Source organism: Babylonia areolata, chromosome 5 (assembly GCF_041734735.1).
Source record: "Babylonia areolata isolate BAREFJ2019XMU chromosome 5, ASM4173473v1, whole genome shotgun sequence".
NCBI lineage: Eukaryota > Metazoa > Mollusca > Gastropoda > Neogastropoda > Buccinidae > Babylonia > Babylonia areolata.
The window spans coordinates 13,903,965-13,921,307 of NC_134880.1; the positions used below are offsets into that span (position 1 = coordinate 13,903,965).

A 17,343-nucleotide genomic window follows, 5' to 3' on the forward strand; every position below is an offset into this window, starting at 1 on the left:
TCATATTCATAACATTATGTATTCAGAATTGAATCATTCTGATCTCAGAAGAACATGAGCACCATTGTGAGGGAAACACTTCAAATCAACTGCTTGCACAAAAATGATCAGTTCAATTTCAGGTTATATCACAGTCTACATCACATCCCCACACAACCACCACAGCTGCTGAGTAATTTTCTTATCATTTATGTGATTTAAATTTTCTGAGTTACACTGCTCTCTCCCACACACTCACATGCACCTTCAGTATGTCATTACCTCCCATTTCCTGTATTAAGTCGTATGTCATCACACACTCCTACACTGCAAAGCTGTGGGACAGTAATGAACGTACAATAACCTCTTCAGTCACACAGGCTAGTTCTGACCAAGCAGCACAAGTAAATCGATTCATCTGGTACTGATGAGGCCATCATGGCACTGCCTTAACTAGCAGTACGGAGGAAGTGGAGGAGGCGGCGGGTTGGCATTGTTGAGAGGGCCCAGAGTGTTAGCGAATCGATTGCGATCGCGCCTTAATTTTAGCGCGATCGCCCAATCGAGGTACATAATTATGTGACCTGGTTGGAGACATAATTTGACAAAAAACAATAACGCCAGAGCATCGACAGACAGACAGAAAATATGAAAAAACTTAGCCGTATGGAGAGCACAGGAACGGGAGTCATGATGGCTGCTGGAAAAAGAGGGCGCTAGCCAGGGGGACAAAGGGGAGGTTACCTATTTCCGGGAGGTTATTGGCCGTAGTACTTTCGTTTTCTCCGCATAGGCGGATAGTAGTTTGCACAGGACAGGAATGTCAGACCCCTGCTGGAGTCTGCACTAGTTGGGTCACAGTTAAGTATGTGTAATTAAAATCGATTCATCTGGTACTGATGAGGCCATCATGGCACTGCCTTAACTAGTAGTACTGAACCAGTAATTTTCAACCACTTATTTGTTGTAGTGATTTCCAGAACCAATCAGATAAAAGAGCACAAGGACAGAGTGACAGAACCGACTTGACAAACAGACAAAAACAACTTGGATTATGATCGAATATCTGGAAATGTCACTTCTCTCACGAAACAGCATCCGGTGTTGACAGTCATTCTACACCAATCAATACAGAGGACTTGAGCTTTTCAAGAATTTTAGCTGACGTCGCTTATTAGATGTGTACACCATAGACGTATTCAAAATAACTTTTTCTTTTAAATTCAGGTGGTGAACTGTATCACATTATCGGCAGGAAATTATGGTTTTTTCCACAAAACTTAGAGAATTTCTGTCACTGAGTGATTACAGGCATGATCATTCTTCAACCCATTCAACAATTCCTTTGCTATTTCTGGCATTTACCAAGTCTCTGTGCAAAATATTCTCTCAGGACAAAAGCCTGACGACTGGTTCAGTGTTGTAAAATACAAATCCCCTAGGTGGTGGTGCATCTGTTCAAATCTTCACTGCTCCAGATTCGACGGGTGAATGCAGCTACCATCATGCCATAGTAGCTGGGGTGATGGTTGACGAATAACGACGCCGCCCACTCTGCTGTGCCCTTTGCTGCCGATGACAGCATCCCATGAAGCATCACAAAACCTGTGTAACAATACAAAGATATATATATATATATATACACACACACATATGCATATATTTCCATTACATTATCCATATATTTTCCATATTTTCTTATTTCCATGAGCTTGGATCCTTGTGGCAGATTATGGGTATAGATGTTAAAACTTTTTTTTTTTATTTCATCATTCTATCTAACGTAAAAGAGAAAAAGGCTATCAAGATTTCAAAGTAGAAATAGTTATAGTTATGTTCTATGGCTTGCTAACTGAAATATATAAGGGTTACTACACACAGTCATTTTGTCTTACAAGAGGCTTGCAATGAAATTTGAGAAAGAAAATTTGTATGATCCACGTTTACAAAATATCAACATTTCTCTAGCTGGCATCTATGGCGTAGCTGCTATTAACGCTCACTACCATGCATGGATGGGTTTTGTTCAATTGACATTAATACATAAAATGTTTGGCAGGTATTCTCATTAGGCCAATAATCTCATCTGTTTCAAAACTTTGTGAGTGTCAAAAAAGCACACTGTCTTTTTATTCATCTTTATTTCATGTCTGTTACCACAATTCTGATTTCATGCTAGTTTCTAAGGCAGTCCAAAAGTTTTGTATCACATTGCCAGAATAAGTGAAGGACTGCCTCTTTTTCTGTTAAATGAAAGCAGCATTTTTCATCAATGGTGAATCTCATCTTCAAAAGTGCTTCGTTTGTGACAATAATTCTTTAGACTATCCTAATCTAAAACCATTGGAGCTTTACTTCTCTATCTTACAAAATCTTAGAAAAACAGCACACAAATTTAGGTTTGTTATCACCCAGTTAATCATTCCATCTACTTCAACATTTAGATATAATCCATTCATCATATGCCCCAGTGTCATCCACTAGGTGCTGCTGAAAGTCAAACCCTGGACATTCTGATTGGACGTCCAAAGACTGATGTATAAACTGCCTGGCCAAGGTGTTTGTCACTGGACGGACCACAGCAGTAAGAAGACACCCACCACAAAAACTGACTGTGGATGTGCTCACTTCTTCTGCGTTCACTCGTATGCACACGAGTGGGCTTTTACGTGTATGACCGTTTTTACCCCGCCATGTAGGCAGCCATACTCCGTTTTCGGGGGTGTGCATGCTGGGTATGTTCTTGCTTCCATAACCCACCGAACGCTGACATGGATTACAGGATCTTTAACATGCGTATTTGATCTTCTGCTTGCATATACACACGAAGGGGGTTCAGGCACTAGCAGGTCTGCACATATGATGACCTGGGAGATCGTAAAAATCTCCACCCTTTACCCACCAGGCGCCGTCACCGTGATTTGAACCCGGGACCCTCAGATTGACAGTCCAACGCTTTAACCACTCGGCTATTGCGCCCGTCATGTGCTCACTTCAAGGGAGGCGCCCTTTCCACATGCTTGACACCTTGCCATGCACATTTCATTTATCACTGTGCCAAACAAAACCCTGAGTAAAGACAACCACCAATGTGACGTTTGTTCTTTTATTTATTTTCTTTTTCCTTTCATTTATTTACTTGTTTTATACAGTGCATGTGACATTTTTGTTTGTTTCTTCTCTGTATGAAGACAGTGTTGTGTTGTTTCCATGATTTGCAGTTTAGGTGGTGCACAGTGGCAAATATTGTTGATTTCAGATGTTGGTTTTGTATGTCCGTCTGTATGTATTAAATGTTAAACTCGAATAAAATATTTATTAACCCCCCCCCCCTCCCCCTGAGTTTTTCTGTGGGTTTCCATGGATGTCAGCTAAAGACATGAACTGGTTTCTTGTTGTCCTGTCAAATTCATTGTATTTGCATTGTGATATTTAAAAAAAACCCAAACTGTTTAGCTTTTTCACCGCCAAGTTTCTGTGTGAAAAACACCGCACAGAGTCTGATACTTTAGACTCAACACTCACAGTCACACTGCACAGTTTGGTTTGCATCAAAACAACACAGTGAACTTGATCACTTCAAACTGGGTCAAGGGGGGGTTGGGGAGGGGGGGGGGGGTAAGTTTAGTCAACTTCTACTGCATGGAAAACATGGCTGCAGCTGTTAATTTTTTCTTTTTTTACAATGTGAAAAGAAGTCCCTTTAACATGACCCCTTGAGTCGCCCATGTCAGTGAACTGTCTAGTCAACACAAGTTGCCTCCAGCGGTGAAAAAGGTAAACCACACAGGGCCTGCAGAAAAAGAAGCAAGTCAAAGCAAACCTGTGTAGCCGCAGGACAGAGCACGGTCCACATAATGAGCAGCGGTGACCACCAACGTGTCTGTGTCCAGGGTTTGAACCCACTGGCCACAAGCCTGCCACACCAGCATAGTGCACAAGTGGTGGAGAGGTCATGAATATCAAGCAATAATAACAGTATTTGTTATTTTGTTTATCAAAAACTAAACACTACTGATAAGAAAAAAGCTTTTTAACTTTTTTTTCTGATTTTTCAACAATATGTGCACACATGAATATATATATATATCTATATATATATATATCTATATATATATATACATACATATATATGTGTGTGTGCACCTGCGTGTGTGCCTGTGTGCATGTGTGTGTGTGTCCATGAACTAATTTGTGTGCTGTTTATATGAGTGTATACATTTGTGTATAAAGGTAAGGAAGCGTACATGCCTTGATGGATGTTATCATGTACTGCTACAAGTTCATCTCATAAAGGCATTGTGAGTGCATGCAAATACCTTTTCAGTGAGTAAACATGCAATGAAGAAACTACACATGTATTGGTACAAGCTATGAACAAAATAATGAAGACAGCAACAAGAAAATGGCACACTGAGGCCCATTGTGTACCTGATCAAAAGGTTGTAACACGTTAGAGCAGCTGTGTACCTGATTGAAAGGTGCTGATGTGCTGGAGCAGCACTTTGGTGTGTACCAGACTGAAAGGTTCTGACGTTTTAAAGAGCAACTGTAGGGTGTGTACCTGATCAAAAGGTTCAGATGTGTTAGAGTAGCCGTAGGGTGTGTACCTGATCAAAAGGTTCCAACATGTTAAAGGGTAGTTACAGGGTGTGTACCTGATGAAAAGGCTCTGATGTGTTAGAACAGCCAAAGGCGTGTATCTGATCAAAAGGTTCTGATGCATTAGAGTAGCCATGAGTCATGTATCTGATCGAAAGGTTCTGACAAGTCTGAGTTGCTGTAGGGTGTGTACCTGATCGAAAGGTTCTGATGCGTTAATCAAGAGTAGCCATAGGACATGTATCTGATGGAAAATTTTCATTTATTTAGAAGTTGCAGGGTGTGTACCTGATCAAAAAGCTCTGATCAGTTTGAGTAAGTCATATGGCATGTACCTGATCGAAAGGTTCTGATGCGTTAGAGTAGCCATAGGGTGTCTACCTGATTGAAAGATTCTGACATGTTCGAGTAGATGTAGGGTGTGTACCAGATCAAATGGGTCTCATGCCTTAGAGTAGCCATAGGGTGTGTACCTGACAGAAAGGTTCTGACGTGTTGAGAGTAGCCGTAGGGTGTGTACCTGATTGAAAGGTCCTGATGTGTTCTGATGCATTGGAGTAGCTGTAGGGTGTGTACCTGATAGAAAGGTTCTGATGTGTTAAGAGTAGCCATAGGGTGTGTACCTGATCAAAAGGTTCTGATGCGTTAGAGTAGCCGTAGGGTCCAGTGGCCTGATGGGTGTGGGCCAAGTCTCCACTGATGACTACCACCACTCTCCGTGATCCATCATCCAGCAGATGGAACAGCCTGTGACCTGGGGATAAATTATCATACATTTGTTGACTGTCATCTTTTCACAAAATAATAGATTTGCTGACTGTCGTCTTTCCACTTACTCTCTTGTTCAGCTTTATCCCTCATTTTTCTGTACTTTCACGTCACAGCTGAACGTGGGTGTGTTTAAATCACTGTAAAGAATAGGCAATAAATGATTGTGAGGAACTGTCAAAACAGGCCTGTAAGTGTGAACTTTGGGCTCTGCAAAGTCTTCCTGTTAAACCACTATTGGCTGTTCTTTTTTGTTCTCTTTGTAAGCACTCGCTAGATGACAGTCTCCTTTAACTGCAGAATCTGTTTTTGGCAGTGGCACTTATATATCTGAGGGGGTGTTGTGGCGATATTGGTTAGGTGTTGGATTTCTGATGATTCAAGGCCTCAGTGGTGTGTCCTTGAGAAAGACTCGTTACTCTCAGTTTCCTTCGTCCACCCAGGTGTAAACTGTTACCTGACAACCCTGACCAGTTGGGGAAGGTTATAATGGCAGAAGGAGAGGACTGCACTCGCACTTCCTATGCTGAGCTCAAGACACAGGGAATATATATATATATATATATATATATATATATATATATATATATATATACACACATATATATATATATATATATATATATATATATATATTGCTGCCCCATCATCTGCACCATTTCAGTGGCATTACTCCCACACTGCTCATCTAGATTCTTCCATACACGGCCACACCCGGGTTCGTCCATCACAGTTCCAGCATCGGCAGTCCGCGAGGAACCATCAATGTTAGGTCGCCAGGAGGCCACACACTAGAGGAGACCCTGCACTGCTGCTGAGTCACTTCGGTGGTGTTTAGTGGTGCCTGTTCTGATTTAATGTACTTAGGACACCACCTACTAAGCCCCCTACTAATGACAATAATGGCTTAGTCGTGGAGCCAGACTGAGTGAGCGTCCCTCCCAGAGTGGAGACCGCCACCACGTCCCTCAAACAACAGGCCCCCATGAATCTGCCGACACTGAAGACAATGACAGGACTCACCCCAAGCACGAAAGTGGAGGGGTATCAAAACTGAGGTCACCATGAGAGCAGGGCATGAAAGGCCACAGACACTGAGACTGTTTTGTTTATACTGATGATGATGAAGGAGGAAACACAGGGAATATAAATCCACTGCTCCTATGGCCATAAACAGCTATAATAATGACCAAATATATAATTATACAGAATATTAAAATGACATAATCTGTCTTTGTACATGTCACAAAATTTCAGAGAAGAGGAAAACAAAAAAAGATCTTGCAAACTGATAACAAGCTGAACAGAGTTTTAAGCAGGTATGTATCAAATCAGAAATAATTCCTGCACCATCTGACAGGCTTCCCAGGACTAACCAGTGCACTGGGTCTGTGTGTAGTCACTCTTCTACTTCTTCCTTCATGGGCTGCAACTCCCACGTTCACTCGTGTGTACACAAGTGGGCTTGTACATGTATGACTGTTTTAACCCCGCCATGTAGGCAGCCATACTCCGTTTTTGGGGTGTGTGTGGTCACTAAGTGACTAAGTCAGGCACCTGCTCTTCCCTCAACCAACCCCACCTTTTATTTTTAAACAAATGTGGTGTATACAACGTATACATGTACCTATGTAACAATGCAGCACGACTTGTCCTAGGAAAATAGAAATCTGATCATGTCACACCACTTTTGCTTCAGTTACACTCGCTTCCTATAGAGTCCCAAATTCACTATAAACTAGCGACACTTGCCTTCCAACATTTTGATGAGTCTCTTCCCTCGTATCTAGCCACTGTGCTGGAAACGTATGAACCATGCAGAACGCTAAGATCCAGTTCTGAAAGGTTACTTAAAGTCCAAAGAACTAATACAAAATGTGCAGGGAAAAGGTCTTTTAAGGCTCAAGTACCCCAAGTTTGGAATTCTTTGCCATCGTCCCTCAGAAATGCTCCTGATCTCCAGACCTTTAAGTCAGAACTGAAAACACACCTTTTCCGCAAACATTTCTGTACTCAGCACAATGGATGGTCCAAAGTCTGTTTGACTACATGGAGTTTTATGCTGGAGATATTTTAATACTTATGTAATCCTGTTTTAGTGCAGTTGATATATTTAATGTGTCTGGGAACGCGCGTGCAGTGCATGTGTGTGAGTATGTGTGTGTGCGCACGCGCATGTGCACGCGTGTGCGAGTGTATGTGCGCGTGCAAGCGTGTGAGTGTGTATTTATGAAATGTGTGTTTTATGGAATGTATTTATCTTTAATCTAAGCATTATTTACTTGATATTTTTTATTGTTTGGTAGATCATGCTTTTTGATTCGTTCTGTGAACGAATTGGATTGAGCTATTGTAATGTTTTATGTTATGTCTATATCTTGCTCGATGATGTAAGGCACTTTGAGTAGCATTAGTACTGGACATCGTGCCATAGAAAAATTATGAATTATTATTATCATTACGGATCAACCTGCCTATTTCAATGCCTCCTTGAAGCCAAAACTAAATTCTGCTTACAACTTCATTACTTAAACCATTATCAAAAAGATATGTGTAATCAATAACAAATAGCACATACACAAAGAGAAAAGTGTCATATTATCACCTGACATTAATCCATTCAGGACCCTTGTGGCCTGAGGATGTCTGGAAAAATGAGTTAGAAAATGGGAAGCACAACAAAAACACAACTAGGAATGAGGAAATGGCCTACAAGTCCTTCATGTGACCCATCCTGGAGTATGCCAGCAGCATCTGGGATCCACACACCGAGCAGAACCGTTTGAAGCGGTGCAGTGCAGGGCAGCCCGTTTCATGATGAAGCGCTACCACAACACCTCTAGCTCCACTGCCATGCTTGAAGAACTGAAGTGGCCCAGCCTCCAGGACAGATGACATACAGCACGCCTATCCATGCTGTACAAGATCCACAACGACCTGGTCAGCACAGAAGGCATTAAAGCCAGTGCCCTGCATCTCCACGCCGACGCCGCGGCCATGATCAGCAGTTCACCATTCCACAGCGCAGAATGCAGTACAGACAGCAGGTGTTCCTCCCCAGTACCATCAAGGACTGTAACGAGCTACCCCAGGATTTTGAGGATTCAGGGGATACATTATTTTCTAATATTCTAGTATAAAAACTATATGAGATACAGATGCAAAGTAAAATTAATGTTTTTTTGACTGAAAATGAATGTGGATTCCGAATCTGTGGTTTTGTCCCATTCATTTAAAAAAAAAATAATAGATATAACTATTCACCCATTTCAAAGTGATGTCAATAGTTTTTGTGCATCAAAATTATATTGCTACCTCCAAAGAATAATGTCCAAAATGAAAACAAACAAAATACAACTGGAAATAGCATAATTGTTATAGTGAGATTATACCTGTAGAAGAAAATAAAACAGGTTACATGTTTATGATAACAATCAAAACGCTTGTAAACATGTAAGTGAATAACTATTCCAACAATGACAAAAGAAGGTTCTGTCAAGACAAAACGTCAATCATTATTATTACCATACATAATCATCTGCACAGTCTGCATAGTTGAGCAAATCTGTTGACTGGGACCACTGTCTTAGCTGGACAAAGTTTCCAATGCTCTGTTTACATATGAAACAAACCCGCTTTTTAGGCATGCTCCATCAAGTCCAGTTAGTGAAACATTACTGAAAAGAAATTGGACCACCACCTGATGTATGCTCATTAGTATGTTTATAATCCAGACACATTAAACAAACCATTCAAATTTTGTTTTTGCTCATTGAACCAGACTCTGATGAAGAAAAAATCTGAATAGATGCAGGATGTCAGTGGATGTCTTACAGGCATTATGGCAACATTTTGTGTTGGACATCAGCTGATCTCTTATTGGCACTGAACGGTTTAAGACTGGAACAAAGTCTACCAAACACAAATCAAAATAAAGACAGAAGACTGGTGAATGAAAGTAACTTGCGACTTTCAGTTTCAGTTTGAAGGAAGTGTCATATTGTGTGGACGTGTAATAACTCATTGACTATTGATAATGTTCCACATGTGAATTACTAACCCAATTTGAGCAGCTCAGGGAATCATGCTGACATCTTCTGTGTAGCGCCGACTTGGCTGAGAAATGATGACAACTTTGGTGTTGTTCAGGCCAGAAATGAAATGCAGTGGTATCACTTCTCCCCATCTGAAACAAACACAAAAACAAAACACTGCTTTGAAGACTCTACGAGTCGAAGTACTCAACTTCTCCTCTCCCAGGTGGGTTCATAATTTTTTCCTCTTGTTTTTTGTATTCTGTTTTGAAAGAATCCAGGCAGTCAAATCCTTTTTATACACTGCATTCTTCTTTAATTCTGAATGAACTATCTAAACACAAACCACTGAAATCTTGTTAAATCACAACATATATATATATATATATATATATATATATATATATATATATATATATCAATCAATTGCAACTTTTTTTTCCTCTTACTTCTAAGCTTACTGAGATTACAACTGGTGGAGCTTCTTTAACTTCCACGTCATTAATACTGTAGTTACTTGGCTGAAAAATCTGTCTGTCTGTCTGTCTGTCTGTGGTCTGTCTATCTGTCTGTCAATCTATCAACTTAATTATGCACTAAAAGAAATGTAAATTCAATCAACTCTCATGAAAATGACACACTTCACCATTACATTCATCCAACCATTTTTCCAGCCAAGTGATGCCTCAGTCCTTTATAAAGGTTTCATAACAAAAAAAGAAAGCTGCAGGAAAAATGAAAAAAAAAGTAAGTGAATATCTTGATCGGTTCTAAACATATATTCTTTCTTTCTTTCTTTCTTTTTTTTAAACTGTGGTTCTTCTTCTTTCCATGTACATATACATGTATAGTGTTCGCGAGTGCATACATGTGTGTGTGTGTGTGTGTGTGTGTGTGTGTGTGTGTGTGTGTGTGTGTGTGTGTGCGTGCGTGCGTGCGTGTGTGCATGCATGCGCATGTGTGGGTTCAAGAGTCAAATGTTCTTAAGTTCCCTCTCAAAAATTGACACTGAAGAATTTTTTGTTTATTTTATTTTATTTTTATCTTTTCAAATGCTGATACACGTTTCCAGTCAGAATCATATAGAAATCTGTCATTTCCTTTTGTATGCTGAGGTTACTTGACTCAAAACAGAATGTCAGTAATTGACAATTTTAATGATTTTTTTTTTCTAGTTTAATTTTCTGTTCAATAATGTTCTATAGGTTTCGGACCAAAGGGCACTCACAGAAAGAAAAAGTGTTCATTGAAATCAATTTGGTCTGAGCAGTATGAGCATCTAATTAAGATCAAATTACACAAATATGATTTAAAATAAAACAAAGCATATAATCTATGCATTCAAGCACTCATATTTCAAAGGCAGAGATAAGTCATTTATAGTACAGTAAAAATGACCAAGCACTCCTGTAAAACATTATCAACAATAAAATATTTGTTTGCAATGGATAATCCATTAAAAACTTTTTTCTTTTTAATAACTATATCATCCGGTCATTGATTGATAAAAGCACACAGTATCAAAACACACATCCTCAATAAATTATCCTGGTTTTAAATATATATAATAATTATATATAATACACATCGTAAAGCAAGGATAATGACATTTAACATTTTTAAGTATGAGAAAGGGTGGGAATGCATACAAAATCTAACTGTTCCAAGCCATTGATTCTTAACCATAGCATTTCCCACCAGATTGCATTCAGATTAATAAAAAGGTATTTGTATCAAAACAAACCCAGAAACATATATCTGCACACAGCAATGACAGCACAAAAAATGTATTCAAAACATATTTGACAGAGTGCATGTTAATTGAAGGGTACGTGTACAGACTCAAAATTTATTTATTGGGATCCCTATGCATGTTGATACCAGGATGCACTTTGCATCAATGACTTTCTGTACCTGTGTTTCATATTAAGACCATAATCTAATGTACATATTTGCTAAGTTACTTGTGGTGAACATCATAGATTTTGTATTTAATGAAGCAATATCTTCATTTCACTGCACTTTGTCAAGTATGGTTCTGATTTAATGGTATATATATATGCATACACTTAAGTCTTAAGTATGGTATCAGTGCAGCTTAATCAATAAGAACCTGTCCTTTCTCATAAATTCACGTTCACCGTTCAATTATATTAAAAAAAAACATGTACTATTTTTGTCACAGTATCACTTTGTCAATCCAGTGACAATGTTGATAAGAGAATGATTATAAAAATCACACACACACACACACAAAAACACACCAACCAAACACATATAACATTATCTCATGTCTCTTCATTGTCTTAACTACTTGACATGTTTCATTGCTCAGGATTATAAACTGACAGGAGGCATAAGTGACTGAGGGGGTGTGGCTGAGAGCAGACATTTTGTATATATATAATAATAATAATAATATATATATATATATATATATATAGTCACGCCAAAACATCTAAAGATAGTTACTTATATGTAATCTGTGCATGTGTGTGTGTGTGTGTGTGTGTGTGTGTGTGTGTGTGTGTGTGCGTGCATGCATGTATTTTGATTTGCACAGAGTTCTTTAAATTATAGTTTAAAGCTGGAGTGACTTATCATTCTAAATACATAATTGACAATAGCAGACATGTTACTCTGATACTGGCTTTAGAGAACATGCTGTCAAACAGTTTTTCATTATGTGCTCTTGAAGAAATCTACTTGAAATTCATGGGGTACAAGCTTTTTTTTTTTTTTTTTTTAATAGAAAAAATACTAATAGTGATCAATGTGGATGAAATTTGGTTCAAGTCGATTTTTACTATGATATTCAACTTAGACGAAAACTTTTAAAGCATTTCACTGCACGAGGTAATGCATTATTTTCTGTTTCATAAACACCTTAAGGGGAAGGGCTCTGAGCTTTGTCCCGGGGGTCCAAAGGCAGCCAACCCTGACACGTTGTTCTCCAACCCCAGGCTGTCCACGATCTCACTGCTCAGCTGAGTGTCGAACTTGACACTCACGTTGTAGCAGCAAGGGGGGCACTGGCAATTGTCCGTGTCGGCGTACCCCTTGCCTACAGGGTTGAGGTAGAAAAGGAAATTTCTCAGGTCAGCCACTCCGTGTGGGGTGCTTAGAAAAATAAGGTCAGGCTTCAGTTGTTGTATCTGTTGGCCCACTTTGATACAGGCGTTGTGAATTTCCCATCCTTCCTCTTTCGCTGTGGAGTTTGTCGTGTTAAAATGCCTTGGGTCGAGTGCTATGCCTCCATGAGGCATAACAAAGCTGGCGACGATCTTCCCAGACACAGAAGGGAAGTGAATCACATACACCAAAGCACTGAAAGCAAAAACACATTTCAAACAGGCCATCTTGCCTCGCTGATGCTAACAGATCACGAGACTAACCTCCCTTGCGAGCACCTTAACTTCCGTTGCGTAGAACGCTATGTTGTTGTGCTTGTGCCGTTTCATTTTAAATTCATCTGTTTCGTTTGAAATTCACGCCTGTTTTCGTTTTTTCTAACCATTTTCTTTTATATTTCTTTGATAATAATAAGCTTTCAAAAGATATTAAATGGCAACATCAGACGTAAGGGACAGTCAGGTGTCTTGTGAAAGGAAAATAAAATCAGCTGGAAAATCAACTTCAGACACGGAGAGAACTGGAAACATGGCAGACGGAGATGAGAGAAAAGGCGGAAAAGAAGGCGAGGCACAGGCTGTCGAATTCAACCTGTCTGACCCAGAACAACTGGCCCGGCAGCTAGACAGAGTGGATCTCACCGAGGAAGAGTCTGATGAACTGCTTCGTGAAGCGTATAAAGTCAACAAGAAATTGAAAATGGTAAGACAAAAAGCAGCAGCAGCGTAAGAAAAATCATCTTTCACATGGATAGACTCATACGCATGTTTGCATGTGGGCAGGTGCACACACAGCACAGACGTGCATTTACTTTTATTCATACATATTCATGTATGCACAGCACATTATGCTGCCATAGTATCAGTGCATATCGCCAGTGCATATCGCCAGTGCATATCATCACATCTGTTATTAGCAACCACGTCGTAGAATGGTCACCAAAGTTGCCATTAAGGGGGAAACACGGGTTTCAGGGGATGGGGTTTGATATGGGAGTGTTAACAGGTTGTCTGTTAACTTTTTTAATGTATGCCAGATAGTGTGTGGCATACAGTAAAACTGCGAATAGACAACCTAATTGAGATACTGGAACATTTCATTGATTAAAATTCTTTTCATTCTTTTATTTTTTTCCACATAAAGTGAGTTACTTTACAGACAAGAGTGCTGTGGATATGTTTGTTGTACTACTCCATTGATATTTTGTTAGCTATCTGTCTCTGTCACTTTTTTTTTTTCAAGGCCTGACTAAGCGCGTTGGGTTACGCTGCTGGTCAGGCATCTGCTTGGCAGATGTGGTGTAGCGTATATGGATTTGTCCAAACGCAGTGACGCCTCCTTGAGCTACTGAAACTGAAACTGTTGAAAACTTAACATTTCCTTTTTTCATATCTAGCCAACCATTATCATAATTGTGTGTTACTGCCACCATCAACATCACCAAATTTAGTTCCTAAGTTGATGCTTGTTTATGTTATTCTTGAGATTAATATGATAATTAACAAGATCATGTTCACAACTCCAGACATGCATGTTCACAGTGAATAAGACAGGCCTATTAATTGATACAAGAGATATCTACAGCCCAAATGAAGTCTTTCAGAAACATATCATTGCATCTGTAACTCTTTGACATTAATAGCAATGATATAAATTAAAAATGCTTGCAGGATGTGACTGATTTGATTGATGTTAGCTGTGATATTGAACTGACACTGTTCATAATTAATCATTTGTAGGGCCTTGGGGAAGGGGCGGAAGAGGACTGTCTGTTTATATTTTTTCCATTATTTCCTCAGTGGGGATTTGATATTCATTTGAGATGACTTGCCTCATGATTCACCAATTGTGTTTTTCAAATAGAAATCACCTAAAAGTTAAATTCCTTATTAATCTTACAACAACAAAAAAGTCACTTTACTGTTTTATCCAAACGATACCTGAACACTTTCATCTTATCCAAAAGCTGTTTTCCGACAGATGCTGAAACAAAAGCAAGATAAGATGGCAGACTCAATAAGAAGACACAGTGCCAGCTCAACACAGTCACAGAAGGGAGGTTCCAGCATCCTTCCCCCAATCAATGCTAAAGGAAGTAGTGCTGCTCCACTGAGGTCCCATAGATCATATGGACAAAGCCCTAGAAGGACCGGAGGAAACGGCAATGTGAGTCTTTTTTGTTTGCTTGTTTTGTTTCGATTATAATCTCCTCTCCCAGAGGAAAGCTCCAGTGCAGTCTACATGGAACATAAAGTAAACAAGTGTTGTAGAGTGACTTGATCAGCAAAGGATGAGAGTAACAGGAATCAATAAAACTGTGGAGGTACAGACAAATAGTCAATTTAGAATGAGAGGAAGAGCCTTTGAGTGTGCGCACACAGACACACACACACACACACACACACACACACTTGAGCTCTCATGCACACACACATGCATGCATGTGCACGCGTGTACGCGCATGCGCGCACACACACACACACAGATATGTGTTTGATTTTGCTTTAGCAGTGAGTGCGTGTAACATGTTTTGTTAGATTTCTATTTCATGTATACTTTGTATAAATCGTTTATTTGTCACAAGTATTATTACAATATTAGTCTTTGTTTTTTTTACTGATGTTGTGTCTCATAAATATTGAGATATATTCATTAGCATTTGTCATTTAGGTGAGACACCTAGGTCCCATATGTAGCACACACTTGGTGCACTGAAGAAGAACCCATGGCGACAAAAGAGTTGTCCTTTGATAAAATTCTGTGTGAGAATTCTACTCAACACACAAAAAATGCTTGCATTCAAGGTCTAACTAGCATGTTTGGTTGTGCTGCTGTCAGGCATTAGCCCAGTAAATGTTGAACATAACGTTTAACAGTGGAGTGATGGCCTTGAGGTAACGCGTCCACCTAGGAAACAAGAGAATCTGTGCGTATTGGTTTGAATCACAGCTCAGCCGCTGATATTTTCTCCCCCTCCTTGAGTGGCAATCTGGATGCTAGTCATTTGAATGAAACAATAAACCGAGGTCCCATGTGCAGCATGCACTTAGCACATGTAAAAAGAACCCACAGCAACAAAAGGGTTGTTCCTGGCAAAATTCTGTAGAAAAATCCACTTTGATAGGGGAAACAAAAAAACTGCATGCAGGAAAAAACACAAAAAAATGGGTGGCGCTGTAGTGTAGCAATGCGCTCTCCCTGGAGAGAGCAGCCCGAATTTCACACAGAGAAATCTGTTGTGACCAAATTTCTCCAGTTGGAGATGATAAAGTTTTTCTTATCTTATCTTATCTTATAAAAACAAATACAAATACAAATATGTCTGAATGGAGGAATACCTCCTTGAGGAACTGAAGCTGAAACTTGTTACTGATTGCTGTACAATGTACAGCACAAGCAGCTCTGATTAATTAATATAAATACTCCATAATTATTATCATTATCATCATCATCATTTTAGAAACACAAGCCTATTGTAAAGTGAAAAAAAAGAAAGAATAAATACATCCGCTCTAACTTAGAAGCACACAAAGTCTTATAAGAAGCTAATATATAATGTGTATGAAGGGGAGATAATCATAGTTGTCTACTGACTTTTCAGGCAGCTAGCAAGTCAAAGAGTGCAAAGACCAAACCACCACCACAGAGACCAGGATGGGACGACAGATTTGCCTTCTCTTAAAGTGTAATCCACTGATAACAAATCCTTGTTTCGCATTCACCTGAGTGAAATGAAAGTGCAAGAGTAATGGCACTCTCACCTGTCAAGTATTAAAACTTTGTGTGTGTGTGTGAGACTGTGTGTGTGTGTAGGGGTGGTGGGGGGTGGGGGGGGGGAGGGATGGGGTGTGTGTGTGTGTGTTTGTGGGTGTGTTTGAGACTATAAGAGTGGTGCACAGGTGTAAGTTTATTCTGACTTTTATTTGTCACTTAAGGCGCAGTGCACAAAATGTGATAATAGGACAGTCTTAGCAGTAGTAGTAATTTGGTGAAGTGGTAGCTAACTGAGTGACTAATGGTGTGATGTGAGTGTGTGTGTGTGTGTGTGAGAGAGAGATTATTTATTCTTGTATGGTCTTTGGCCTCATATCTCCATTAACACTACACTATCCATTGAACCCCCCTGCGCCCCCCCCCCCCCCCCCCGACCCCCCACCCAACCCCCCTCAGTTTCCCCTCCAGCCTTGAATTTGATGACAGAAAACATAACATGAGAAAGGGCCTTGACATTATTTTGGTTTGATGCTATTCCTTTCATGCAAACTCTTTAAAAAATTAATAAAAAATGAAAGCAGATTAAAAAAACAACAGAATTACCCACTTTTTCTACATTGTATATTCTGTTCGATGCTTTTTGTGGGATTATGAAGAGAGAGAAATTTTGTATGTCTAACGAGAGGGTGATGTGATGTTGACAGAGGTTTTTAATTGCTCCTGATCATGCATGGTACTGTTTTTATTCATTGAAAGAATATGCGGTGGAAATATACATGATGAATACAAGGGTTAACATGTAGATATTCACATTGAAGTATTTGAGGTGGTACTTTATGATATTGTCACCCAGTCATACCAAAGGATAAGCTAGTTTCCTTGTATCCAGTGCGGGTGGAGGGTGCAGTTGTCTGATTGGAGCAGATCTTATTCACATAGTTTCTGTTTCGCCTATTCTTTGATTGTGCCACCACCCTCACTGGCCTCTTGGGAGTTTGGCTCTGTCCTGTTTCTTCTATTCAGCACCTATCTATCTATCTATCTCACACATACACAATCACACACACAGAGAATCCAGTGAAAAAAAGTAGAAAATCAGGCTTTTTTATTCAGT

The 17,343-nt window shown here is 39.6% G+C and overlaps 2 protein-coding genes across 2 annotated transcripts; one reads left to right on the plus strand and one right to left on the minus strand.

Moving 5' to 3' along the window:
* Positions 1-12,742, minus strand: LOC143281957 (protein TTE1956-like). Its single transcript, XM_076587286.1, is given in 6 exon segments — positions 1-1,584; positions 3,803-3,896; positions 5,205-5,328; positions 6,152-6,157; positions 9,410-9,535; positions 12,270-12,742. Coding segments are annotated over 6 exon segments (990 nt in total). The 3' UTR covers positions 1-1,417.
* A 205-nt stretch (positions 12,743-12,947) lies between these two features.
* On the plus strand, positions 12,948-16,789 carry LOC143281956 (uncharacterized). The gene is made up of 3 exons (XM_076587285.1): positions 12,948-13,217; positions 14,496-14,681; positions 16,117-16,789. Exons 1-3 carry the CDS (start codon positions 12,948-12,950, stop codon positions 16,195-16,197), a joined length of 537 nt encoding a protein of 178 aa, XP_076443400.1. The 3' UTR covers positions 16,198-16,789.
* Positions 16,790-17,343: the final 554 nt, after the last annotated feature.

Excerpts from the sequence above, each read along its gene's own strand:
- LOC143281956 (XM_076587285.1), top strand. The coding sequence starts at position 12,948 with ATGGCAACATCAGACGTAAGGGACAGTCAGGTGTCTTGTGAAAGGAAA. Across the intron at positions 13,218-14,495 it reads TCAACAAGAAATTGAAAATG|ATGCTGAAACAAAAGCAAGA; the intron begins GTAAGACAAAAA and ends GTTTTCCGACAG. Across the intron at positions 14,682-16,116 it reads GGACCGGAGGAAACGGCAAT|GCAGCTAGCAAGTCAAAGAG; the intron begins GTGAGTCTTTTT and ends CTGACTTTTCAG.